Consider the following 27,502-nt stretch of genomic DNA (forward strand, 5'->3'; position numbering starts at 1 on the left):
GACGACACGCTCTTTGACTGTTTGTGCTTAAGGTGGCGCAGCTCATGCGGAGCGTTCTGGTGTGGCTCAAGACGTGACCCATTTCCACCAATTCCTGGCCAACTGGTTCCAAACTGGGTCAGAGCAGAGCACTGGACTGGGACGCCACACAGACTACACATACACAGAGCTGTCAGTGAACATGGCCTGTAACACGCTATTTATAGTCCATAAAAACAGGTCAGTTAGGCCCGGGACATGGACGTTATCATCAGACCAAACAGACGGCAGGACAACAGTGCACCTGCCGTACGTCGCATCTCCTTCGTTCTTAGCTTTTCACAGTTACCTCTTATTTTTTGCTGTTGTTAACACTTATCACAAACTTTTAGTCAAACCCTGATTGAAGTTTTGAACATGAAACAAGTGAGTCTCTATGGCTTTAGACTAGCTGAATGTGTTCATCCCACACCTGCTGCTGCTGCAATGTGGAGATACATAGTTATCATACATAGTTATTATGTGACTGTGTATATCCACATCTATTATTATTTCTGTTGATTTTTCCAAAAAGCTCTTTACATTTCCCCACCTCAGAGGACTGTGTTTACTGTTTCTCTCCAGTGATTACAGTATATCTTCAGTGTATTTCTTTGTACCCCATGGGAGATTGTGCTCGTCTTTGTATCACATAATTATGCCCAAAGGAGCATGGGCGTGTGGGCATGTGCATTGTTTTAGTGTGTGTTTCAGAGAGGGTTTGAGTGAGCGTTTCACTTATAAGAAAGACACAGAGAAATATAAAGTATGTGTACATGTCTGCGTGTGTTCTACGAAGTGTTTGTGAATGTGCGTTTGAGTGTGGGTGTCTGCATTGTTGAGAGTGTGTTGTGCCCACTGCCAGCGGGGACTGTCAGGTAGGATATAGGGAGACGGTCATGACAGCATTGCTGTTGCCAGGGTGACCACCCACTCGCTGCACTCGTCTGGCTGTCACAGCGATGATGTGCTAAGCTGTCACAGTCTTAAAGGAAGTGATGTCATCGCTGTGTGCAGCCAACTCACTGTTCGTCCTGTCGCCCTCTCTCAGCAGCGGGGGCTTTGTGAATTGTTTACCAAAGGACTCCCACTTTCACATCTAGTCAACAATAGAAGCCTGCCGCCTTGTTACACTTTAGCTGCATTGGTGGATTATACGTGTAGCAGAATTAAGAAGTGTTATCTGTTGGCTGTTCAGAAGAGGCTGTGCTCTTATTGTTTTCAAAGTTTGGATGGATGATAATGCATTTGGGGTATTTGATTTCATGGTTATAGTTTAGAGAAGCAAACTTACAGCTTCAAAGCTCTAGTAGAAGTGAATTCCTAAAATAGAGTAGAACTTCAGAGAACGGAGTCTAATGCAGCTATTCCCCTAACGTCTCTCTGACAGGCAGCCATTTCCAAACAAAACTTTAGTGGAAAAAAAGCCACTCATTTCTGGGTGTTTTTTTTTTGGAGATTACTTTGCTCCTAGGTCTTTCACAGAGGAGGGTGGGACTTATTTCTAACCTGAGTTGACCCGCTCCGAACAGAGTGACTGACAGTGTCCTCGGCCAGTGGGAGCGCAAGTGTTATCCTGAGGTTATTATGTAAGAGCGGGACTGCAACGCTGGCGATTCCTCAGCTAAGAGGAGGATCAGGCCTGCACAATCTCTTGAGAGAGAAAAAGATAGAGAGAACGAACTAGAGGTGGATTTCATAAAGAACAAGGCACAGATAGTTGTTTTAGTGTGCACCACACTACTGAGAGTTTGCACACGTGCATGTGTGTGTAGCTGATGGTGGCCATGAGGGTTGTGTTGCACTGGCACGTGTGTTATGATAATTGATTTTTAATGAAGTGAGGATCTCCTGTGTATTTCCTGGGCTGGCCCTCTCTCTAAATAGAGGCCTAATTATCTACATTGCACTGCAGAAAAAAAAAGCAGAGCATAGCACCAATATCTTAGTAATACTTAATCTGAAATGCATATGTAGCTCACACACAGAGTACCATTAATACACACATGCCAACACCTACAGTGACTATTGAAAAGGGCAGCGCTCTCCATCTATACTGATAATGTAGCAGCAAATGAAGGCCACTAGGTGTTGCTATACATGTTTAGTTTCTGTGTGCGTGCGTGCGTGCGTGTGTGTGTGCACGTGTGTGTGTGTGTGCGTGTGTGTGTGTGTGTGTGCGTGTGTGTGTGTGTGTGTGTTTCAAAAGGGGCAGACTGGACATGCATGTTTCATTCATTCAGCCTGCAGGGTGGGTCTACAACAGAAACATATCCAAAGCAACACACATGTACACATACACAGTGTCATGCGGTAACAATAGCACGGCGGTATTCACTAGAGGTTGGTGCTGTAGTATCACAGTTTATGGAACAGTTAAAATCACTTTCTGGCATAACTTTTGCCAAATGTAAGGCACTTCAGAAATGCAAACACAACTCCTACTGCAGTCCCAGGGGTTGATTTGTTGGGGATGAATGTGGGTGGTATCTCCACTTCATTAAAAATATGCATAGCTTCTTCCCAGTTAACTAGATATCTTCTGGGAAAATGAAGGAGATCAGCACTTTACCCCCCCCTCTTCCTCACCCCACCCCACCCCTCCTTATTAAATCTGAACAACTCCGACGCTGGTCTTAGATGTCTATATACTGTGAATTATGCTATCACTGTTCGCCATCCACTCCACTTCAGTCTGTTTGACTTTTTCATTTCTCTCTGAGTGTTCCTACTCGCTGTAAGTGGCTGTGTGACTGGGAAATCATTTCAGTTGCTGTATTTCATGATCTATTTCCATCTCTCAGCGTAACTCTGTCTTCCGTGTCTCATAGAGCTTAGAGAGGAACGAGCGTTTTTCTTTTTCCTCTGCCGATGATGAAAAACACTGAGAAAACTTTTTGGTGGCGTGATCGCTGAGTGGATGAGCACACACAGCTGGGAATAGCGTATAGCAGTGCTGCTTGGGTTACCTCCCCTGTGTCTCCTGTCATGTTTTCACATCATACTGTCCCATTAAAATCAATGAAACACTGCCACTGCATATGGTTTCAAACGGACTTGTGCTGTCATACTTCTCTCTCTTTCTTGTCTCTTTTTACTGTCTGAAACATCTGAAAATGATATTGAAGAGTGGAGGACTATCTGCTCTCCTTCCAAAAAAAAAGAAAAAAAGAAGTGTACTTCACTCACTTTCATCTGTCCTCCATACTGTACGTCCTCTTTACTTTTCAGACACCAGCATGTGGTATTTATCATAAAGGCCATTGTGGGATCCTTATGGTTTAAGATGTCGACGGTGTTGTTGCAAAGTTTGAAGTGCAAAGTCTCTCCCCTTCTTTCCTGTCTGTGTCTTCTGTCTGTTCTCTCATAAAGGCATTTTATATGTCATCATATGTATATATGTGTCATCACTGATCACCAAGCGTTTAGGTCAAGGTGTCGTTTAAAATTTTTCAATACTAGTGCCAATATGATATGGATCATTTTTCCGCTAAACCTATTTTTCCAATTTTACAAAAGAAGCCAAACTTATCAAATTTTAACAATACCAAAACATTAGTTGTCATAACAACACTTCAGTGGGATGGGATTAAACTAAAATACAATCCAGTTAAAAGTATGATTTTGAATCAGTAAATATCTTATAAGACTAAAAAATCTGACCAGGCATCTGATGCCAACTTTTGATAATTGGGAATTTTCAATACTCAATGCTACAGACAACTTATGTTTGGAACCAAACATTGAGGTTCAATACTAAGCCATATGTGCTTTCTCTTCATTTTAACAATGTTGAATGCTCATGTTAAACATGCTCTTTGGATGACAGCATCACCGTTACCTGATCAATTGCTTTTATTTAGTGTATTAGGAAACAGCTTGTAAACACCAGTAGCATAGATAAGTTAATTAATTGATTAGCTGATCAGCAGAAAATGAATTGGTAACTATTTAGGCAAAACTGCCAGTCATTCTCTGGTTCAGGCCTTTCTCTGTTCTTCTGCTTTTCTCTGGTTTATTCCATTGAAAGTTAATTTTCTTTGAGCTTTGGACTCTTGTTTGGGACAAAATAAAACAACTGTCCTACATCACATGTTCATAAGGTCACCTTGGAGCTTGTGAAAATGTGATGGACATTTTCACTATGCTAAAGAGCAAAGGTTTGATCAGCTAATTGAAAACAAATAACCATCAGTTGCAGCAGCAGTGAAGTTGACGCCAGAGATGATCATCCCTGATTCAAACATCTAGGCCAGATCTGACTGATAAACATAACAGCAACTTACAAACACAAACCGTCCTCATTAACACAAGGTGACACGTTGTGTACTGGGTCTGTCTTTGTTTGTCTGCTGTGCAGTATGCTACAGTAATAATCATAATGCCATGCAGCAGGCCCATCTCCCCTCCCCCATCTCCATCCCTCGCTGCCAAGCATGTCTTTGTCCACTCTGTAATATAGACAGTCACACTGTTGCTGCATGTTGTATGTCACTACCCCCAACCTCTGCTTTTCCCATCAGTGTAACGTCATCGACCCCCCTCCACACTCTGCCAACACACACATGTACAAACAGTCAGAAAAACAGTCGCTCTTGCCCTCCCCCCATGCTGTATGTCAGAGGGCATGAGCTTGTCCAGCTTGCCATGCGGCCCCAAAGCACTCTGGGTAATTGCTCAGATAGCAGGTCTGGGATCAGCTGCAGTTTGCTCATAGAATATTGTGCCGCGGTGTGATTGGACGCCACAGAGAGGGAACAGAAGGGGGCCACTGGCTGTCATCCAGTGCATCGATTCACATGCACACACACACACACACACACACACACACACACACATACACACACATTCAGACAGACAGAGGCACACATTCAGACATGCTTGAATGCATACATTACTGCAAACTGCTTTTGAAAAAGCAGACTATAATGTATGATTTTTATGCTTGCCCCCCACCCAACCAACACACACACACACACACTCTCTCCCACCCATTGCAGCATGTGACCTCAGATGGATAAGAGGAGAGGGAGGCGTGGGAAAAAAATCCACAGGGTAAACCCAACCCCTGCCTGAACACATATATATATACACACAAACACACAGTGTGCCCATCTGCCTCCTCAGATCTGCCTCTCATGGTCACTGTACACACTCGCACACACAGGCGTACGCTCACACTCCAACCCCCTGGGTGACCTGTAGGACCCGGGTGGCCTTTGACCTTTCCTTAAGGACTGAGAGAATGCATCAGAGTGGAAGGAACGAGTCCAAGTGTGAGAGGTCTGCATCTGGTCATTACCGTCCTGAGAGCAGCCATGAGAATGCACACACACTGAGGCATACTTGCTTAAACACACATGCACACACACACAGAAATACACACACACACAGTGCTTTAAGCGCTCTCTCTTATATCTTTCTTTTCTTTTCCTCTCACGCCTTCACCGTCACGTTAGCAGACATGCATGTGTGCACACTGAGCTGTGAAACGCTGAGTTGGTCGTGGTGTTCTTGTTTTGTTTCGGGCGAGGGGAATCATTACAGAAAAGAATGTATTTACAATGACATACACACACACGTACACACATACTGACTGAGATCCTGCCGTTTAAATCTCTGAAGTGAGGAAATAACGTTTTGTTGGCGTTGGCCATGTCCTCATCCTCCCTTAACCTCACGCTCCTCCTCCTATGGTGTTTCTCTTGAGCCTAATTGTAGATGACAGTGTGTGTGTGAGTGTGTGTGTGTGTGTGTGTGTGTCTTTGAGGGGGAAGGGAGAGGAAAAGGTGGCTATCCCAGTGTGGAGAGAGAAATAGAAAGAGAGGGACATCCACGGAGAGACAGACAGAAAATTGCTCTCAGTTCTTACATAAGGTGCAGAGAAATTTGCCCTCGGCTTCATTGGAGTCACATCCTTTATAATGATGGTCGGTGGTCAATCAGATAAAATCGGGAAACAGGAACACCAGCGTGAGTGAGGCTGAATGGACTTTAAAGCATTAATGAAGAGAGCAGCACTTAGTGTGAATAGCTGACAGAATTAAATCACTGAGGGAAGGATGGAAACCGTGTTGTTTGAAGCGCTATCGAAACTGTTTCCTTTTAAATCTGATTAGATGTTGTTGCAGTTGTCTGTGTATGCATCTGTACATGTAGTGTATCGGCTGTATAGACATGTATAGACTTTTGTGTACATGCAGTAAAAGTGCAGTGGTGGAAAATAACTAGATGTATTCACTTATGTACAATACTTTAGTGCATTTTTTGGGAAATTTTACTTGAGTATTTACAGGTTTTGCTACTTTATACCTCCACCTTACTAGATTTTAGCAGGAAATACTTTACTTCTATTAAATTTATATGGCAACTGTAGTTACTTTGAAGATGAACAATTCTCATACAAATCATATGACCAGCAAATAAAATAACATGCACATGATAGATTAAACTACCCAAGAGTATATAACGAAGCTAAGATTAGTTTTAACAACATTAAAATTATGTTTACACATTGCATCATATCTATCATTATTGTCCAATAATATAATATGTCTGAAATGGCCTGTCCTGCATTTTACTTTTAATACTGTCAGTTCATTTTTAATTATACTTCTGTGCTTTAACGTGAAACGACCATAACAGTTATTTTTGCATGTTTCATCCAAATACCTACCTGCATTTTACGTGTCTCCAACCATGCAACTATATTTAAGCTTTGAAAGTTTATTGTCGAATTCCCTAATTTTTCTATGGCCAATACACCCAACTGTGTTATTCTTACACTGTGGTATTACTTGTAAGTAAGTTTATTTCTATAACACCTCTCAAGAGCAGAACGTCACAGTGTTACTGCCACTAATGTGAATATTCTCGCCCCTCTGGTTGTGGGTTTATGCATCTCTTTGAGTGAAACCGGCTGGCTGCTTGGAGAGTGAACACGAGCATATGAATGAATGAGTTCCCATTTGAGTTTAAGTGTGCTTTCAAAAGGTCTGAATGTATGTGTGCGTTTCAGCGTGCCTGTTTGAGCGAGTGTGTGAGCACGCATGTGTGCGAGTATGTACGTGTGTGTCCTCTCCCAGGGATGGCCGCTAATAGCTCGCCTCGGGCAACAATTTAACTCAGCCTAACAAGGTTCTCCCCAAAGTGGCCCCAGGGGCATCTCTCACAGAGGCAAATTGATCACAAAGACTATCACACAGCTCAGCTTGGCTCGACCCGGCCTGCTCTGCTCTTCACCTGCTCGCTCTCTCGCTCACTCCCTCTCTCCCTCTCTCTCTCTTTCTCTCTCTCTCTCTCTCTCTCTCTCTCTTTCTCCCCCTCTCTTTCTCTTGTGGGATGATTTAACAGAATGTGTTATCAACATTAATTCTGAGTGGAGAGAACAAAAGCAGCAGCAGCCTTGGTTTCATAATTGCATTCTCTTTGTGAATGACAGGGGACCCCTCGTCAACAGCTACTGCTTAGGACACACACACACAAGTGAGCACACACACTCATGGGTTAAGAGAGGGTAACTCAGGATTTGGACACAGTAAGAGAGAGAGAGAGAGATACAGAGAGAAAGAAACATAGACCTAATAAGAGTCTCTTCAATGAGATTACAAGCACTAAAACAGGCTAATCTTTGTCATTAAGAAAAGATGCCGCAGTAGGCTAAGTCATATTATAGGCTTATTGTTGTTAGTGCTATGCACCTGCCAGCACCAAACACCTTCACAGAGTGGAGGCATTTAGCAACATTAAGTTTCGGACGGGCTAATGTGCATACACAGTATCAGTTTTACATTATTCTTGTAACTATGGGGAGACAAGTGCTGCTTTTTTTAATGCAAAAGTAGTCACAGTAACAACAATGCAGCCACTCTCAAGTAATCTGGTTTGTTCTTTTTCTTTTTCCAGATGAAAACCATTTATCTCCAGAATGTCAGAGTTTAATGAAATAAGAAAAACAGCCTTGTTTTAAGCTTTGCAGAAATGCAATTTTCTGTGAATAAATGTGATTTTTAGGTTTTTTAGCCTGAGACACAGTTTTTCTAAAGGAGCATTTAATCTATATGTTTATGATTATGTATGAAGTAGATGTTGGAATGTTACACTGACACACACCTACAGAATATGGGCTAATCTGCTTTGAGTGTTAGCTAAAGTCTAATGGTTGGTTTGCCTGTGTGGACTTTGGATACTACTATTACAGGTGCTGGCGTTATTCATTGCTAAAGGCAGCTACAGCAAGTGTAATATGAGGACTGTGTGTGTGTGTGTGTGTGTGTGTGTGTGTGTGTGTGTGTGTGTGTTGTGTGTGTGTGTGTGTGTGTGTGTGTATGTGTGTGTCAACGTGCAAGTAAACACAGATTCAGTGCTTTACCCACCCTCCATTCGGTTATCCCTCACTCTTTCACTCTCTCTTGCTCAAGCAAATGCTCACACACACACACATGCATGCACTATTATATAACTTTTAAGTCTCTCCCTTACTTGCTCTCCCTTTTCTTATCTCACTCATTCATTCACTTTCTGTTTATCTCCTTCTTTAACTTTTAATTTGACATGTATTCACTTCACAGATTCTCAGTGCTACATGTCGGTGACCCCTGAACCCAGAGTTCAGACGTGCACATTGTCATGCTCTCTCTCTTTGAGCTGTTAAACGGTAGCTCTCTATCTCTCTCTCCATAAAACGAGATTGATTATGAGACAGCAAAATTAAATTAATTAATTCCTGCTCTTTATATGAGCAAATTTTTCATGAAAGCTACCCCTCCAATGATATCTCTGGTCCCTCTGTTCATACATTAATCAGTTTCTGCGTTTAACAAGCACAGTCACCCTCTTCCCTCGGTTTTTACTTCAGTGTAAATCGGAGGAAAATGTGAATATTGAATATCATTGTGCCTCCATTGAGACATGCTGCCTTCATGGATGAGTAGAACTGACAAAACAGAAGGAGCTGTCAGAGGACTCTATGACTTCAAGGCAGATTTAGAGTTTAGGAGTGGTTCAGGCTGAAATCCCTCCCGGCTAAGATAAAGTGGAGACACAAACCGAAGCGTGCCGTATAGCCCACGCTTTGTGTGTGTAAAGATTAGAGAAAGAGAGAGAAATAGAGAGAGAGGGGAGAAAAACTGTTCGCCTAGACTCCCCCAGACAGCCGCAGAGAGATAAAACCAACATGGAGTGCACGCTGAGCACATGCTAAACAAACACAGGCTATGATAGCGGCTCAGTGGGACCACAGAAGTGCCATCCAGGCCACACACACACCCACACACACAGCATGGTGGGATGTTTTTAGTAGACGGCTTGAAAAAAGGTCAGGCAGACACTTTAGGTGAGGAGTAGACTAGGGGTGTCTGAAAACAGGTGCACAGACTTCCCACTGTCTGTGAGTGCTGAATGTAAGCTTTGTGTGCGTGTGTGTGTGTGTGTGTCTGTGTGTGTGTGTGTGTGTGTGTGTGTGTGTGTGTGTGTGTGTGTGTGTGTGTGTGTGTGTGTGTGTGTGTGTGTGTGTGTGTGTGTGTGTGTGTCTGTCTGTGTGTGTGTGTGTGTCTGTCTGTCTGTCTGTCTGTCTGTTGCAACAGCACTCTGGTGGTACCTCAGTCAGTCAGTAGGGCTGTGTTGAGGGATTAACAGTGTGGCCTGCATGGGCTTGGGGTAATCTCTCCTCTCTTCTTACATAACACTGGACCATTAGTCAGCACAAACACACAAAAAACAACACAATCAACAACACAGAGCTCCACAACAGACCACACATACCGTGATAACACTGCAAACCAGGGATTCAACTCAGGCCAGGTGCTCACTGTGGTGCGCAGTGAGTGATTTCATGGCAACAATGGAAACCAGTGATTCGGTGATACAACCTGTTCGCTAACCTGCTGTTTCTGACTGAGGATGGACCCACTTGTTTCCAAACAGGCTCCAAACAATATGTCAGTTCATATTTTGGTGCAGTTGTTCATTCTTGGTGATAATAGAGGCCCTTCACACAGACTCCTTGCTGATGATTTCAATTATCTTTTGGGACAAACTTTTGCTGTTTATATGGTTTGCTCGTGGATATCTTGGTAACCCCCCCATCACCATTTATAGACAGTATATACAGTATATATTATAGTACTGTATTTGTCAGCAATTATAACGTCTCATTTGAATATATATTTTATATCATTACAACTGTGATTTACTATGTTTGCTCATGAATGCGAAATAGGAGAACTTCAAGTTAACTGTCACCAGCATCTCATAAACACATCGACTAATATCAACATATTGAAACCAATAATAGGAACAAACATTACAACAGAAAAAGAAACTGGAAATAAATTAAGTAATAAATATTTAGAGCCAGTGCTAAGCGATCAAATTACTAAAAGGTATAGACTTTTAGCATTAAAAGTAAAGTAAAGCCATTCAAGTTATGTGCAATAGATTTATCTAAACAGACTGTTTCCGTTGGCTCTGACTAAAAATTGATCCCGGGATGCTTTAGAATCGGCCAAATCAATGCTCACACAAGCCTCCAAAGCAAAGCGGGATAGGACTAATTCTATTGGCATGAGGCCGTCATGCATAGTATTGCAGCTGTTTGTGTGTTTGTGTGTGTGTGTGTGTGTGTGTGTCTGTCAGTGCTCTCTTCGTTTGTATGTGAGCACATGCCATCTTCCAAGGTAATAGGTTGAAATTGGAATAGCCACGTCGCTGTGTCCTCGTCTTTTGACACCGCTTGTCATCACCTCTCTCGTTTATTGCTCTATCACACTCTCCCAATTTCTGTCATTCTATCTTTTCCCATGGTGAAGGAGTGTGGAAGAATGTGATTGACACATATCGCTGACAGAGGAGATCAAATGGCGCCGTGAACCCGTCCTCCCCCTGCTGCTCCCTCCATCGCTGAACTCTCTGACCTGTCTGACCCGGGTGTATCTATGAGGTGTAAAAGCTCTTAGGCTTGTAGCAGTAATACAAAGCATCCATACACACAGGCGAATGGGGACTAATGTAAAGATCACAGAGAAAATAGGAATATATTGACATATAGAATACATGTCTACAGGGTCAGTCTATGTTTGTGTGGTTTTGTTGGTTTCTGTAAATTCAAGTATGTGATTGTATTTAGCAGAGACCTCAGTGCTGTTCTAATTCTAACTGATTGAAACATTTGCTAGGAGGATGGTGATGATGCTGATTGGCTCTGATATGCTTTGCAAACCCAAACTTATTTCTCTAAAATATAACATGTAATTGCAATAATTATAATTAATATCAATTCAAATCAAATGAGACTACAAGAATTAAATCATTTTTGTTTTAGATTATTTATTTCTTTGTCCATTTAGAGTTGTTTATTATATAGGATTATATCCTGAAATTAAACATTGCGATCACCAAAACTTTTGAACTTCAAAATATAATGCCACTGTTACTGGTGTTATTTTATTATGCAACTTCTTTGTTGGTTTTAAGGGGCACACGATTCACAGCACTACATCATCATGGTGCCGTTGAAAATACAGAAATAATTATCCTGTTTACAACATCCTACACAACACTGAGCCATATTGGGAAAAAAACCCCACGATGCTCCATTTTCTGACATGAAGAAAAGGCCCTGATGATATTATTCTATCTGTTATTTCTCTGGCTTTTCCTGGCCGGGCGATGTGGTGACATCATCTTCGGTCAGGGCTTCAGGAGTTGTGGCTATTGTTAAATGATAATTACCACGGCTCATGAGGGGCCTCTATTTTTTATAACCTTGTGGTTGTGAGCACATTTCTGTGTAAGGGCAGCCGAGACTCCACACACACACACACACACACAGGTCGAGAGTGGGGGCCGCACGGCCCACACTGATTTAATTCTATCTGACAAAACCCTTTGGGGCGTGCAGAGGGAGAGAGGAAGATGGAGAGAGAGAGGGAGAGAGGGAGAAAGAGAGAGAGAGACACGGAGAAAGAGGGGTGAGAGAGACGCTTCAGGGGCCTCTTCTGCCAACCACAGCTATAAAGTGAAAGCAGGAGCTTTCGTATACCCCCCAAAGCCTCCCATGCACGAGAGTGGTCGCGAGGCCCATTAAAATATGGATAAAATACAAGGTGCATGACAGAGGAGTTTGCCATGGGATGAGAGAAAGACGGAGGGAGAGAGAGAGAGAGAGAGAGAGGTGGGGGGTGTTTGGCCTTCTCATGTTTTTTCTTGCCCGAGGTTTGATGGCCTGAAGTTTAGGTAGCAGAAAAGCTTTATATGACATTCAAACACAAAAAACATAACAGGAAACAGATAGATAGATAGATAGATAGATAGATAGATAGATAGATAGATAGATAGATAGATAGATAGATAGATGGTTTAGCTACATGTTTGCAAATTTATTTAAAATTAGACACTAGATTAAAATGAAGTTACTTGAAGCCATTAAACAGTATTACTGGTTTAATTATTCTTGTTCATAATCATGTTAATAATAATGTGAACAAGAATTTGTGAAATAATAACAACCTACTGACCAATCATTTATCATCTGATATCACAACAATTACAATAAAACTACACATCACATTACAATAAGCCAATATAAAAAGTCAGAAAAGGTTTGTTTTATTTTGAAACAGATTCCATCTGTATTTTAGTCTAACATTTTATTTTTCCTCAGATTATAGCGCCGATTTTGAAGTTTAGACTTTCTGCATGTGAATCAAATTTATCTTTCTCTTTCCTCTCCAACTTGACACCGGTTCATTCAAACATACTTGTGAATTAGATTAATTGTTTTAAATGTCAAACGGCAGCACGAGGAGGCCCAGCCAGTTAGAAACAGATCCACTTATAATTTACAGTTCAAGATCGTCCAGTTGAACGAGTGTTGCAACTTTGCCTCAGCGACAATTACCCAACATTAGCCTGTCATGAAAAAATCAAAACAAATGCTAAAAGAAAAAAAACGCAGAGCTGATAATAATCAGGTTAAATATTCAAGCATATCGTGTTTAACGACGGATGAACTGCAATCAGCTGATGATGAAGAGGAAACGAAATTTTCTTCTGATTTAAAGGGAATTCAAACATGAGTGGAAGGAAAGGCTCAGTGAGAGTGGAAAGAGCTGTGTTAACCTGTGTGTATGTGTGAGTGTGTTTTCTGTGTGTGAGAGACTGTGTGTGTGTGTGTGCGTGTGTGTGTGTGTGTGTGTGTGTGTGTGTGTGTGTCTCTGTGTGTGTACGTTCGCGCACAGGGCGACATTGACGTTGAATTTCAACATCCCCGGCGCGGTGCAGAGCGTTATGGAAATGGGTTAGTGGAACGCATGAAAAAGTGGCGTATCCCTGAAACATTCAATAAAGTTTATCACCATAAAAATGGCAAATGAAAGTTTGTTTTCCCGCACATCCTCTGATCGGATCTGGTGGCTGCCTATCCGTAATTTCCGCTGGTGTGGAGTGGAGCTCAAATGATTAAAGCTTTAATCAAATATCATGCGCCACTTTTAATTTCCAGTCACAGACTCCGGCGGCTTTACGCATGAATTTGCAAAAACTGCAGGCCTCTTCCACACAGAAACACACACTTAGACTCAAAACGCACACACAGACACACACGCAGAGAGATCCAAATAAACTTTTATGCTTAAGGTGGCTGCTCAGGCTGCAGACAAATCCAAACACACACCTTCAGCTTTGCTGGGAGAAAAGTGACAAAACAGCTTTGCAGCGAAAAACTCCCAGAATAAACTTTTCAAGGCCAAATCTGGGATAAAGCCAGCCGTGCTATGTGTGTGTGCATGTGTGTGTGTGTGTGTGTTAAGCGGGTTGAAGCTTGGGCAAAAGTGGCGGCGGTGTTTGGAGCAGTGGGATGGTCTTACCTCGCATGGTGTTGGCGTTGCTGGAGCTGGTGCTGAGGCTCGCTTCCCAAAGCAGCAGTCATGAAGAAACAAACATAAACACTTAAAGATGGGGAGGGGGTTGCAGGGGGGTTGGGGGGAAGATCCTCGGTTAAAAATAACAACAACGAAAAGAGTGTAGATGATCTGCGACGACGTCCACTGGCTGCCCTGAGTGGAGGCGTCTCTGCGCTAAAAGCATCCCAGACCGGGGCGCAGGGAGGCGGGCTGAGGTTGGTCGGTGCGTCGGTCGTTGCGCTCTGGTCGTGTGGTCGCTTTTCTCATGACATCTGCGCTCTCACCTCTATGGGAGAGTTTCACTGTTTTCTGCGGGCTGAGGGAGGGAAGAGCGTATAGGAGAGGCTTTACCCGGCGGCCCGGATTGGACTGGAGCACTTTCCGCTCCTCCCACTCTCTCCTGCTCAGCCTCCAGCCCGGAGCCTGCACACACACACACACACACACACACACACACACACACACACACACACACACACACACACACACACACACACACACACACACACTGCACACACACACATACACACACACACACACACACTGCACACACATAGCCTGAGCGCTCTCTGCCGCTACAATACACAGATACAGTCACAACAAAGTTTTTAATGTCACCTCTCGACTATTTTCATGCATGCACAGAAAAAAGTCCATCTTTAATCCGGTCTCATATGACTACTGAAATCTAACACGCTGCTTGTTGTGAAGAGGTTATTTATTCCTGTTTGTCCCATTTCAGTTTTATTGGTTTGAAGGTTGAAACATAAGGGACCAAACTGATCCTTTGACTCAACACTGATTTACATGGTTTCAACTTGATTTTATGATTTAAGGTGATTGTTTGTGGCTCAAATATTAGCTGCAGATAAGTGACAAAAATGCTGAAAAAATATAAACGGATAAAAAAGCTAATCTATAGACAGACTGACTGACAGACGGACAATATATATCATAGAAACATAATCACGGAAGCATTGGAGATATACTGTATGTTTGTTTGTTGTAAATATGGTTGGGCAGGTTTAACGTGATGATCCAGCACCATATTCTCTGAGTGTTTTATTTTTTGTTTAGCCTGTTTCAGTGAAGAAGCTTTAATGCCTTATTGCGTATAAGTAAATATGTGGATGGATTAATGCATAAAGCAGGATATTTTATCACCACATCAGCTGATTATCTCCCACTGATGTTCAGCTGAAATCACAGTTGTTATAGTAAATAACTACACTACAAATATAATACAAATGTATATATGTTTAAAACAAACAAAAAAAAACTTTTTTACATTTGTCCTGTAGAGGTTATACATATAGAGGCTAATAGATCTTATGTCACAGAAAGAAGAGCAGCTCAGGTGACATGAGTTGTCTCAGGTGTCCTGAGGATGACTTTCAGGGTGGAGTCCTCTCCTTCCTCTGAGAAGCTCTGAAATACTGACCTGGAAAATGAAAGAGTAGGTCCACTACTGTACTGAACAATGACTGACCCAGTGCAGGCTGCAAGTATTAAATGTATTACAGTTTGTTTGAGCCAAACCTTGACCTAGTATACTCATAATTTCAGATCATGAAGATGAATAATTTTCTTTCCACTGATGTTATTTAAAAACAAAACAAAACAAAAAAAAAACATCTGAAAACCCAGCACTGCTCTCATGCAGAATTGTTTCAGTGTGTTTCATGGACTAACAATCAGGACCATGGAAATCCTTCATTGTATTTAATGGGCGTTGCCTTGAAATTAAGACCATATCCAGATTGAGACATTACATCTATAACTATGGATTACTTGTGATCACACTGTTGTGACACATAAAGTGGGTGACTGACAAAAATTACTGTATGTCCTAGTTTCTGACTTTGTTTGACGCATCCTTCACAATTTCACCACACCTTACACACTCGTACAGTCATTGCACCATAAACTGCTTCACCTTATAATGAGTAATATGTTTTAAGATATGAGGTAACATATTTTTATTTACTTGCTCCATGTCTGAACTTAATGAGGCAGCAGCGTGTTCTTTTTTTCCTTATTTAATGAATTTCCAAAGCTAAAGAGGGACAACTGATCCCTCACACTATTTCATGGTCTTCTTGTTTTATCACTGCAGTGTATCAGCAGATTAATAACTACAGTAATCATCACAGGGGTAAACTCTGACTGACTGAGACGAAAGGAAACCCTGCCAGGTCTTCTTTGACCCTGGACCAACTCCTGGTCACCTCTGGTGCGAGGTCCAGTGAAATGTAAGCACAAGAATGTAAAAACTGATCATGTCATGAATGTGCAGAAGTGAGTGTCGGTCCTCTCAGTGCTGAAAAGAGCCACTCCTGTCACACACGGTTAGCGTCATGCCCAGTGTTCAGCGTCTGTCATTAGAGTGGTTTTCTAAGAGATAACACTGTCAGAGCTTCTGTCGATCTGTGCGAGGTAGGAGAGAGGCAGGTGTGGGTGAGAGCCACTTTTACCCCCGGTCTCTTTTAGCCTCTTTAGCTGTGGCCCAGGGAGGGAGAGACACAGAGAGAAACAGAGAGAGAAACTGCCCCGAGCACATCTCCACTGACCTACATTTCATCTGTCGCTTTTTTCCACTCTTGCTTTTTTTTTTTCATCTCTTATTTCTCCTGTACCAACAGCGCCATAATTGTGATGTAATGACCAAAGCAAGCGTGATAAAATCCCAGACTGGTCAGGATGAAACACTCTTGAAGACAGGCAGACAGAAGAAAGAGATAAAGAAAAGAAGAGACAGTAGAAGACAGACAGGCGGTGGGGGGGTGGGGGGTTGAAACAAGGGAGTAGTTAGTTCTTCAAAATACAATAAAGGTTTCATCCCTTTTTGTCAAAGCAATAAAAATTTGTCCTTATGTGATCTGTGTGCTGCGTGGACTTCAATCCATCTGAGGGCTGGGGACTCCATTAAGATGGATTACCCCTCATTGCCAACTAGTCACTGTTCTCCCAAAGCCACAGAGATAGCAGAGAAATTACTTTAAACATGAGCAAATATGTGCATTGTCTGTTGAGCAAGGATGGGGGGAAGAAAAAAAAAGAACATAGAGGTTGTGTTTGATGAGATACACTGGAGTGGAGGCTGCTCTGTCCATATGGTGGTGAGAGGGAGGAAGGGAGCAGGAGAAGCAGACCGGGCCATGCCTAAGGGTGGAACTCGGAGAAGGAGAAAGCAGCACTCTGTGCCGAGATGGGATCTCAGGTCCTTCTGCCTTTACGTTTCACTGTCTATTTCTGTTGGCTGCCTGATCGCCTGCTGCATCTCTGTCTGTCTCTCTGACTGACACTCATCAAGTCTGTACTAATTGCTTGGCTGATTGACTGTGAATCTGTTTCGTGTCTGTCATGCTTGTATTTTATCGTTCATGCTTGCATCCAGTTTTTTCTTATTTAAATGTATCTCTTTATTTCAGTTTGTATTTTCCGTCCTTTCTTCCCTCCCTTTTTGGACCGTGCTAGCGGCATGGCTCCAGGGAAGGTATTGTTGATCTGTCAGTCGGTCCACCACTGTGGTCCCGACCGAAATATCTCAGCAATTATTGGATGGATTGACTTGGAATTTTGGACAAACATTCCCAGACAATATATCCTGACGGCTTTGTTGATCCTCTGATTTTCCTGCTGGTGTCACCATGAGGTTGGCATGCATCGGTTTGAGTGATATATCTCATCAACTACTGAGTGGATTGCAAGACATTCAGGATAAACCTGGAATTATGCGTTTCAGAAAATGCACAAAACTTTCTCTGTGAACCTACAGTACAGAGAGAAGGGAATTCTGATCTCAACAATGTGTAGTCTGGGAACATTTCAGCATAATACTCTCACAAGTAATCTTCTAGCAGAATGTTTTTTACACAGATATTGTGTTGTTTTTTATCCGTCCTTCCGTTCACTTGGGCTTGAGGTTGAACTGATCAAAATTGAATGTTCAGAAGTTAAAGGGCAAGGTCACTGGTATCTCGAAAAACACATTTTTGACCATAACTCAAGAATTAATTAGCTAATTATGACAAAATGCAATTGACATCTTTTATCAAATTCCTTCAAAGTCGACACTTCATATATTTTATCAGGCTTGTAAACTGTGACTTGATTGGTTGGTAGAGGGATACAACCACAAGATGGAAATTCTAGTTTTTACACGGTGTTTACACTGATTTCTTTTACGTTTTCTTTACATTGTGGTTTGCTGAATGTGAACTACTTCCTAGTGCACATGAAAGGTATAAACCCAGTCTGTTATTACATTCCCATCAGCCACAGCTGAACTCTGTTTTAGTGCCAATTAGCAAATTAGCGTGCTAATATCCTACACTAAGATGGTCAACATTTAGCAAGTGCAAGTTGCCTACAGCAGCCTCACAGAGCTGCTTGCGTGGCTGCAGACTCATACACTTGTTAAACCCATTACGTTCTGCCTCTGTTAACATTTGACCCTTTCATTCAACAATATCATGACAACATGCAAAGCCTTTTTCATCCACAGATTCGTCATCATTAATGCATCTTTTTAACTTTGTACCTTCTACACAGAGATGTTGTTTTGATGGAGTAGCAGACAGGAAATGTTCCTCTACCAAATCCATCTGGATATTTAAGTTTAGTGCTGCCAGGCAGTATGTCCCAGAGATGGGTTTTTTTTACACGCCACCACCTGCTGCCAAATGATTTTCAAGTGATAGACACTTCATATTGCCACTACAGTTACCCCCTATAGAGTCAACATCTGATTAGAGTTTAAAAACACTCTGCTGATGCTGCTGTTACAAGGAAAAATGTCAGGACTCAAGCACGTCTTAGAGTATTTTTGTTACGTTTTAAAATCTGAGCATCATTTTTTGTATAGATTAACACTTAATTAATGTCAGAGAATTTGGTTTTGTTGATGTAATGCAACTAAAACACAGAAAAAAAGGACCAAACCTGAACCACCTCCCCTGATTAGGGGAGTTACCAAGAACACCCTCACATGCATGTGTGTCTGCATGCACACGCACACGCACATAAACACACACACATATAGTCATGCAGTAACTCAACAACAAAACAACTCGATGGCCAAGCTACCATTACGTGTGAACAGGACACCAGTTGAGAGATATGATTGTTTGTTGAAAGAAAAGAGAGAAAACAACACGCCTGAAGAGAACTACATGTGATAGCCTTGTTTCTTTTAAGGCTGTTCATTCATACCAGTCAGTGCTGCCCTTGAATCGACCACTAGGAAGTTAACTTATATATAATTAGATAAGTTTCCTCTTGAAAATAAGAAATTAGGCCACAGGTCTCTGAGGAATCTCCCTCTCCAATCTGACGACATGTTCCACACTGCCTCTTATTTTCCCCTGAAACAAGCAGGTGATTTTTCACTGTGAAACTATATAAAGTGTGTGTGGGGGGTATGAGCACATGTGTCTTTGACTTTGGGAGTGTGTTTGTGTGTGTCTGTGTATGTGTCTTTTTGTTCTTCTTTATATATATTATGTATTAATATGAGCATGACCGTATAGCTCAAAGACAGGCTGTTTTGCTGCTGGAAAATAAAGAGGTTGCTCGTTTTTTTCGATTATGCACCAAATTGTTTCTCGTATATTGCCTCCATGTAATGTGACATTGACACATTGACATGTCAAGTGAGAGCTCAGAGAAAGAAAGCCAAAGAGGGAGAGATGAGAGATGGAGAGAAGAGACAAGAGAGAGAGAGAGAGAGAGAGAGAGAGGGAGAGGGAGAGATTGAAAATACACTTGAGAAATTTGCCAAGAGATACCACAAGTGACATAGGCAATTTCTGTAGAAAAATTACTTCATCATAATTTCAATCCCAAAAAGAATTGAAAGGAAAGCCCTGAAGGAGGAAGGCCAAGTCACCTTGAGAGGCATTAGGGGAAACACTTACCCACCACACACACATGCACACACACAGACACACACTCTGAATATGGTTCAGTACAATTTTAAGTCTTCATGCAAATCTAAAAATTTATCCTCATGTCTTCCTTTAATGAGTTACTGCATTATTGGTATTCAGCCACTTTGTCAGTGCCCCTTTTTTAATGCTACAGTGTTACACATCTGTGTTAAGTGCTTAGAGCCTGTGGTATATCAGAGTTAAAAATATACAACCTATTAGTCTGGCTGCTACTATTACTAGCATCATCTAATCAAAGCTTTATATAGAGCCAGCGGTTCAGACAAACAGTTTCATGTCTCTACCTCACAGTGCCAATCATCAGATTTTAATTGGATTTCTCTATTATCTGTTTTTTTTCTTCACACAAAGCCATTAAGATATTAAATCTAGTTTTACTTTGAGTCAGTCATTTTCCCCTTCTCTCCTCTCTCCTTGTTCCTCTTAATATATATTTATATATATATATACATTTTTTTTTTTTTGCTAGGCATATCAAATATGCCGCTGTAGCCCGAGGCTCTCTCTCAAAATAATTTAGTCGTCGTTGATTTCTTTGGGAGAGCTTAATAAACGTCGATGTTGAAATGGGGAGGAAATTGCAAACTGGGACTGTGTGAGGCTTTCATGTTCGGGGCTACTTGATAGTTATGTTGATTTTCTGAAGTGGCTCATAATGATATAAACTAACGCAGGATACAGCAACAGCTTTGCAAATCAGCATCTTCATTTAATATTCACTGATGGTTTAAGAAAGACAAGCCTGAAGAAAAACGCTTCCTGATATTTAGTCTTTATGGAAGAGGTCCACCGAAACTGTATGTATCTGATTTCAGTGTGTATGCGTTTGTGTGTGTGTGTGTGTGTGTGTGTGCAAATTTACCCTTTTCAGAATAATTACAAATCATTTCACATCACATCCTGGACTGTTATTTTGAGTAATGTCAAATCATAATCAGATTTCAAACGTCACCCTTTCCCCTAAAATGTCATGCTTTAGTGATTTCTAAGCTTTTTTCTACCTTATTCTCCTGAGGCATCGCTGGGATGATGGACGATAATCCTCTCATCAAAACAAACAGATGCATCTTTTATAACCACCTCATCTTATACCCCTCATACCCTTAACCATTGACCTCTGACCCCCACCCTATCTCTAGGTGTCCATTCCAGGGGGGCTTTTCTAGAAGACCAATAACGGAGCCCTGGGGGACGCCACCCAGAGATCCTCTTACTGTCTGTCGCACAGGGGCAGCACTAAGCACTATAATCTGAAGGGAGGGGTTGTGATCATGTGTGTGTATGTGTGTAATGATGGTGTGAGGATGGGGGTGGGTCTGGGCGGCATGTTTTTAACCCCTCCCTTGCCCTCATCCCCATCCCCTCTCGTTAATCTGGAGTCTAGCATGTGGATTAGTGAACACTCTGCAGCACCACTGTTTGACAGAACACCGCGTTTCCTACAGAGCATATAAGATTACGTCTTTAAGCAGTTTACACTCACAGCTCTGTGAGAATATTGGAGTTAGCACATTGGCTAATGACATCCTATGCAGTCAGAGTGCAGGGGCATGCTTTAATACTAGGGCTTGATATATATTTTGTGGTGTGTTTTAGTGCTGAAGAGAGAGAGTGTGAGTCCGAGTGAGACTATGAATGTTCACAACAGGTGTGATGAATTTCAACCTTTTCCTTTTTCCCTTTTCGTCATGGAGTTGATGCCAGATAACTCCCCACCACCAGCAACCCCCACCCACCGTCCCACAAACATGCACACACAGATTTGCAAATGCACACATACACATACAGCTTCATCATGTTAATACGATCATCACCTTTAGCGTTGGGTGGATGATTTGACATCTCTCTTTGTTTGGGCTGAGGTAAAATGAGTCTGTTAGTCTGTTAATCCACCAGGATTAAGAAACAACAACAATCCCCCATGGAGTGTGCGAATGTGCTTGTGTATGTGTGTGAGAGAGAGAGAGTGCAGTATGTGTGTGATTGCATGTCTGAATTTAGATTTTGACACATCTGTTCCTTAAAATTTTTTGTCCGATTTAGAAACGTAGGGAGAGATACGACTTTAAGTGTTTAACGTAACAACATGGTAGGATGATGATAGTGATGATGAGTAGGAGGAGGAGAAGAATGGATGTTGAGGGAGGGGTATAGGGTAGAAGAGTGTAGGGATTAGTTGATATTTCCCTGGCATTACGTACGCTTTGGCGAACATCTACTTAAGTCCTGCCTTATGCGCCGCTGTCTGGAACACACACACAAAAAGCCCTCTGTCCCATTCACACACACAAAGACTATTAGTACAGTCCAGCTCATCCTCTCAATACGCAGAAGAAAAGAGAGAAAAACATGTTAAGTCTTTGTCCTCCTCTGTCTGGGCCTATTCATTCTCCCATACATGGGAGGAAGAGTAATGGGGAAAAGAGAAAGAAAAAATTGGAAAGACATAGATGATGATTTGTCCATTGAAGTTTATGGTTGAGATGGTAAACACTTACAAGTTACTTCAGAGTGGCTTTACTGAGTTTGGATGTGTACAAAACCTTAACAAAAAGATTGCTGCTGCAGCTAAAATAATAGGATTGTTTATTTACAATATCATTGATCATGTATTCACAATAACATGATATACAGTAGACATTAAAACTCAAATAAAAGTCAGAAGCCTCACTGATTTCAACACTGATACATTTTTACATAATAACTCACAGTGGAGAAAAACAAATGTCAACAGGCAAAAATGAAGCAAAAGTACAGTAATATTTCCATCCTTGATATCTTGGTATACTGTAACAGATTTCTTATTTTTCTTCATATTATTTTATTGTATTAAATTTAATGTTACAAAATTCAAAACTATAAAACCCTCATACACCTGAGTACAATTTTAGGGATATATATATTGAATTCAAAGCCAACCTGTTTACAGCCATGACTGGCTCTGCAGCTACCAAATGCTGATCAACAATAACAAACTATTATTATAGGTTATATAAAATATAAATATAATATTTTTATTATGGTTATAATGCATTTTTATTTTATGACTGCTACACAATAGAATAGTTAGTTATGCACACATGCTGCAAAGTTTCAAAGTTCATAAATGGTTAATTGATGACTGCCCTCCTTATACTAGCAACTGATATCAACTGAAAATTTAATCACAAATTCTAAACAAAATAGTTATTTACTTAAAAATGCTATAAATAGTTTACAATGACAATCATATTAAAGAGGATTTGATGATAATATCCTGATGTAAGTTTTGACACATCTTCTTGGTGCTTTTCTATATCATGGTGATAATTTAATATGTCTGTCGTCCTCCTCCTGGGATTTTTTTTCGGTGCTCCCTCCTCTGTTTCTTTTGCTTTACATACTGTACTTAGCCATCTCCCTCTCTTTGCTTTAGTGGCTGCCACTTCCAATCTCTCCTCTCCTCCTATCCCTTCCCCCTTTTAACTCATTCTGAATTATCCATAGCCGCATCGCTCCCTCGCTTTCCCTCTTTTCCCCTCTCCACCCCCCCCTTTTCCTGTCTGCATGTTCACTCGCTCTCTGTCTCTCATTCCCATCTCTTTCTCCCCCTCCCTTCAATTTGCTCTCTTACTTTATGGCAGCCTTTCACTTTCTGGATCCTCTCTTCATGTCTCTCCCATTGCTCTCTCTCTCTCTGTCTATCTGTTCCCTTGCTCTTCCTCTCTCTCTCTCTCTCTCTCTCTCTCTCTCTCTCTCTTCATTTCTCTATGTCTCTCACTTAGTGTTACTGTAGGATATAGGTCAGCAGGGCGGCTTGGCTGACTCGTGTCTAGACTCAGCCTCAGTCTTGGGGGCATGCAGTCACACACACACAGCGGAGCACATTGACCAGCACAATCACCGCACAACACTGGAGCTCCATTGACTGCCTGACTGTGCCTATGTGTGTGTCCGTGTGTGTGGAAAACACACGCATGGAGGAAAAAAGCTGAGGGGCAAAGTTCTTATAAGGAGGCTTCGCAACCACGCTGAGCATTACCAAAAACATTAACGCCATCTGTGAAGAAAAACAGAGTGGTAGAAATGTCAGTGTAAATGCCATTAGTTGGGAGCTGATATTTACAACAGGGCAAACATGACCACAAGGCACTCCTTTAAATTGATCTGAAATTTCCAAGTGTGCATAAATGCAAACTCAGTGCTGATGAAAGGAGTGTTACTGGTGCGTTCTATGAAGTTTCCTTTGTTGAGTTGGATGGATGTTAAAACCCAAAAATATGAAATGTAAATGAAATTGGATGCAGCTCACGTGCAGCTGTCTGAGTCTCTGTGTGAGTTGAACACACTGTAACTACGTCTGTGTTAGAGTATTTTAAAAGGGGGGTCGTTCGGCTGCTGTATGGCAGTGGGTGCTGCAGGGTGCAAAATGCTGTGGGGAAGGGTAGATGGGGTGACGGTGTGTGTGTGTGTGTGTGTGTGTGTGTGTGTGTGTGTGTGTGGTGTGTGTGTGTGTGTGTGTGTTAGAGCAATGATTCATTCAACTGAGTCTATGTTCCTCCCCACCTCCTCCTCCCCCTGCTGTTCCTCTTGCTCAGTCTGTGGTCCAGATGTGATCGCCCCTCTTTCTCCCTGGATACTGATTCAGTCCCCCCCACCCAGCCCTGCCAGCCCTCTGTCTCTATAGCCAGCCAGACCAATGGCGTGATGGGTGCAGGAGGGAAACATGCACTGGGTGCACATTAGTTATATGTGGTATACAGAGCCTGTAATAATCATGAGCCTGTAAATACTGCAATTGTAGCAATTTCAATTTCAATATCTATCTATCTATCTATCTATCTATCTATCTATCTATCTATCTATCTATCTATCTATCTATCTATCTATCTATCTATCTATCTATCTATCTATCTATCTATCTATCTATCTATCAGCCAGCTAGGTAGCTATAGTACTACAGTATCTAGGGCAGGGTAGAAGAGTGTAGGGAATACAACAAAATGTATTCTTCTTTCTTCGTCAGCTTCCTTTGTCCATTTGTAAGGAGCTAGTATAATAAATGAATAATAATTATTTAAATGCATTAAAATATATGATTTAAGGGCTTTACCAGATAAAAACACAAGAATTCCACCAGAAGCACTCTGGCCTGTAAGCTAGGCTAGTTAGCGTTATAACAACGCTAACTAACAAATAACAAACAAACAATAAATAATAACTTTAATCTAGTTTTTACTTGAAATAATTGTGCAAACACGTAGCAACTCTTGATCTATCTATCTATCTATCTATCTATCTATCTATCTATCTATCTATCTATCTACCTACCTGTCCGTCAGTCAGTCAGTCATGACTCCATTGAGGAATCACCACCACAATGTCAGTGGCGTTGTGACTCCTCATTTCAGTCTTTGATGTAATACTTTTGTCATTTGTTGATGATGATTATGATTTGTAAATCATTATTTCTTAGTCTGCCTGGTAACAGTGGCGTCCCCACTCTGCCACGCTGAAATATTGATAGATGAATGGGATTAGAGGAGTGTTAGTGTGCTGCTGTGTGTGTGTATGTTGTCAGCATGTATGAGTGTTTCACAGTGCGAGACATAGAGTGGGAGAAAAGTGAGTCTTCACATGGCTTTTTAGAAGACAAAGTCAATCTGTGATGTAGCTTCATGTTACCTTACTCCCAGCCCATAAATAATGTTATGTCTGCTGTCTGCCCCGTCTACCTCCTTCTGTCTCGACCTCACCGGTTTTGTTTCTTATTTTTTTTCCCTCTGTTTTCTCTCCAGTTTCTTTTTTCTCTCATTTAAAACTTATTAAGTCACTCACTGAGTCAATCATAGTCTCTTTCTCCATAATCCCCCTCCCAGCCCCTGTCTGTCATCCTGTCTCTCTCCCTTTATCTTTAGAGTCTCGTGGGTTAAAAGCATGAAAATAGCTTTCTTTATTCACTAATGAGAAAACCTACTGGCACTTTCAACTCTCGCCTAATATGACAAATACAGGGAGACACACGCACTATATACAGGTATACACACACACACCAACATACTAAAAAAGGTTTGTGTGCAACAAGATCACGTACAAATTGGTGTCTATCGTTAGTGTCGTCTTGATAATGAATCCAAGTATCAGCTAATTACAGGTCTTTAGATCATGCAGACTAACATCCTCTCTCAAGTCATTCAGCTATGATTTACACTCATTTTGTCACATAATGTAAACACATGCATGCATGCACAGGCATACACACATGCATGGATGGCTGTGCATTTGCCCTCCATGCATATGCAAATGTGCAAACATGGTTTTCCAAACACAAACACACACCTCATACAGACCTCGTTATATCACCCTTCATCAACTTAATGCTAAAAAGCACCAGAGAAAATGTCAGTTAAGCATCTTTGCTTTCTCTCTGTTCTCTCTTTCTCGGCTTCTTTTTTGGTACCTCTTGGTGCCAGAACCAATTTCAGCCTCTTTCTGTTTGAGAGGGTTCAGACGGGCTGAAATCAATGGACATGGGGCTGGAAATCTCATTACAGAGCATTACAAGGGGCAGCAATGTTGTTATGATTATTCTGCAATGTTACCTTTGCAGGCACATGTAATATTAGTGGAGCTGAAGGGCACCATGTTAGATCCTTCTCAGCACGATGTAATCAATCACACGCATCCTCTTGATACAAGAGCAAACAACTTGACTTTCAGAGCATAATATGGGATGTTTTGGGGTTTTTTTCTCTTTTTTGTTTGTACTGGAGTGTTAATGTGTGTGTGAGGTCAGAGACAAGATCGTAAGGTCGCTGATTTCTGACAAGCGCGTGCTGTTTGTACGCCTTGGTCTCCTCACTGTGACCCCATGTTTGAGTCTACTCGTTACAAATTGTGTATTTTACAGTTTGAGTGTTCCAGCTTTTCAGATGTAATGCTTATCTTTATGTTCATGGATGTAAACTGAATTTCTTTGTGTTTTGGACTGTTGGTCCTGGGCTCTGGGAACTTGTGATGGACGCTCATTTTGACATTTTATGGAATAACTAACTGATCAATTCATTTATAGTTATACTTATTGTTATTGTTATATACTTTATTTTCATGTCGTCATATAGTTGCATCTAGAAAAATAATCCACATTCCTTCAGTTTCCCATCAAAGAAAACTTCTCCAAACTGCATTACAACACAAGATTATTCTAGATTAGTCTATGCTTCTCATCTTGGGCAAGTCAAGTTGCTTTTCATAAAGTATTGAAATGAACTGAAACTGCTGGCTGACAATTTAAAAGAATAATTTGAAGGAAATACGTTTATTTGCTTTCTTGACAAGAGTTAAGCAAGAAGATTCATCCCACTTTCACATCTGTATGATAGATATGTAGCTGGAGGCATCTTAGCTTAGCACAAACACTGGAACTGGAGGGAAACAGCTAGCCTAGCTCTGTGGTCACAACATTCACCAGCCAGCAACTCCAAAGCTGACGTGTTAACATTTTATACCTCAAAACCACCTGTGCGGTACTCCCAAATGTTTTCCCCAAGTCATCGCCTCTAACTCAAAACATCTCAGAGGAGCAGATCCAGCGGGCCGATCATCTGTCCTTCTAGCCTCCTTTACTTATAGTATGACGTATATGTGCATTGC

General features: G+C 41.5%; 1 protein-coding gene across 1 annotated transcript in view; it reads right to left on the bottom strand.

Annotated features, from left to right (window-relative positions):
* rorb (RAR-related orphan receptor B) overlaps positions 1-14,214 on the bottom strand; it is a 24,375-nt gene extending 10,161 nt beyond the window's left edge. The window contains exon 1 of the mRNA XM_056376347.1: positions 13,884-14,214. Within this exon, the coding sequence (XP_056232322.1) occupies positions 13,884-13,890 (7 nt within the window). The 5' untranslated portion in view covers positions 13,891-14,214. The remainder of the gene's footprint in view (positions 1-13,883) is intronic.
* Between the last annotated feature and the right edge of the window lie 13,288 nt (positions 14,215-27,502).

This window comes from Seriola aureovittata, chromosome 5 (assembly GCF_021018895.1).
Source record: "Seriola aureovittata isolate HTS-2021-v1 ecotype China chromosome 5, ASM2101889v1, whole genome shotgun sequence".
Classification (NCBI taxonomy): Eukaryota; Metazoa; Chordata; class Actinopteri; order Carangiformes; family Carangidae; genus Seriola; species Seriola aureovittata.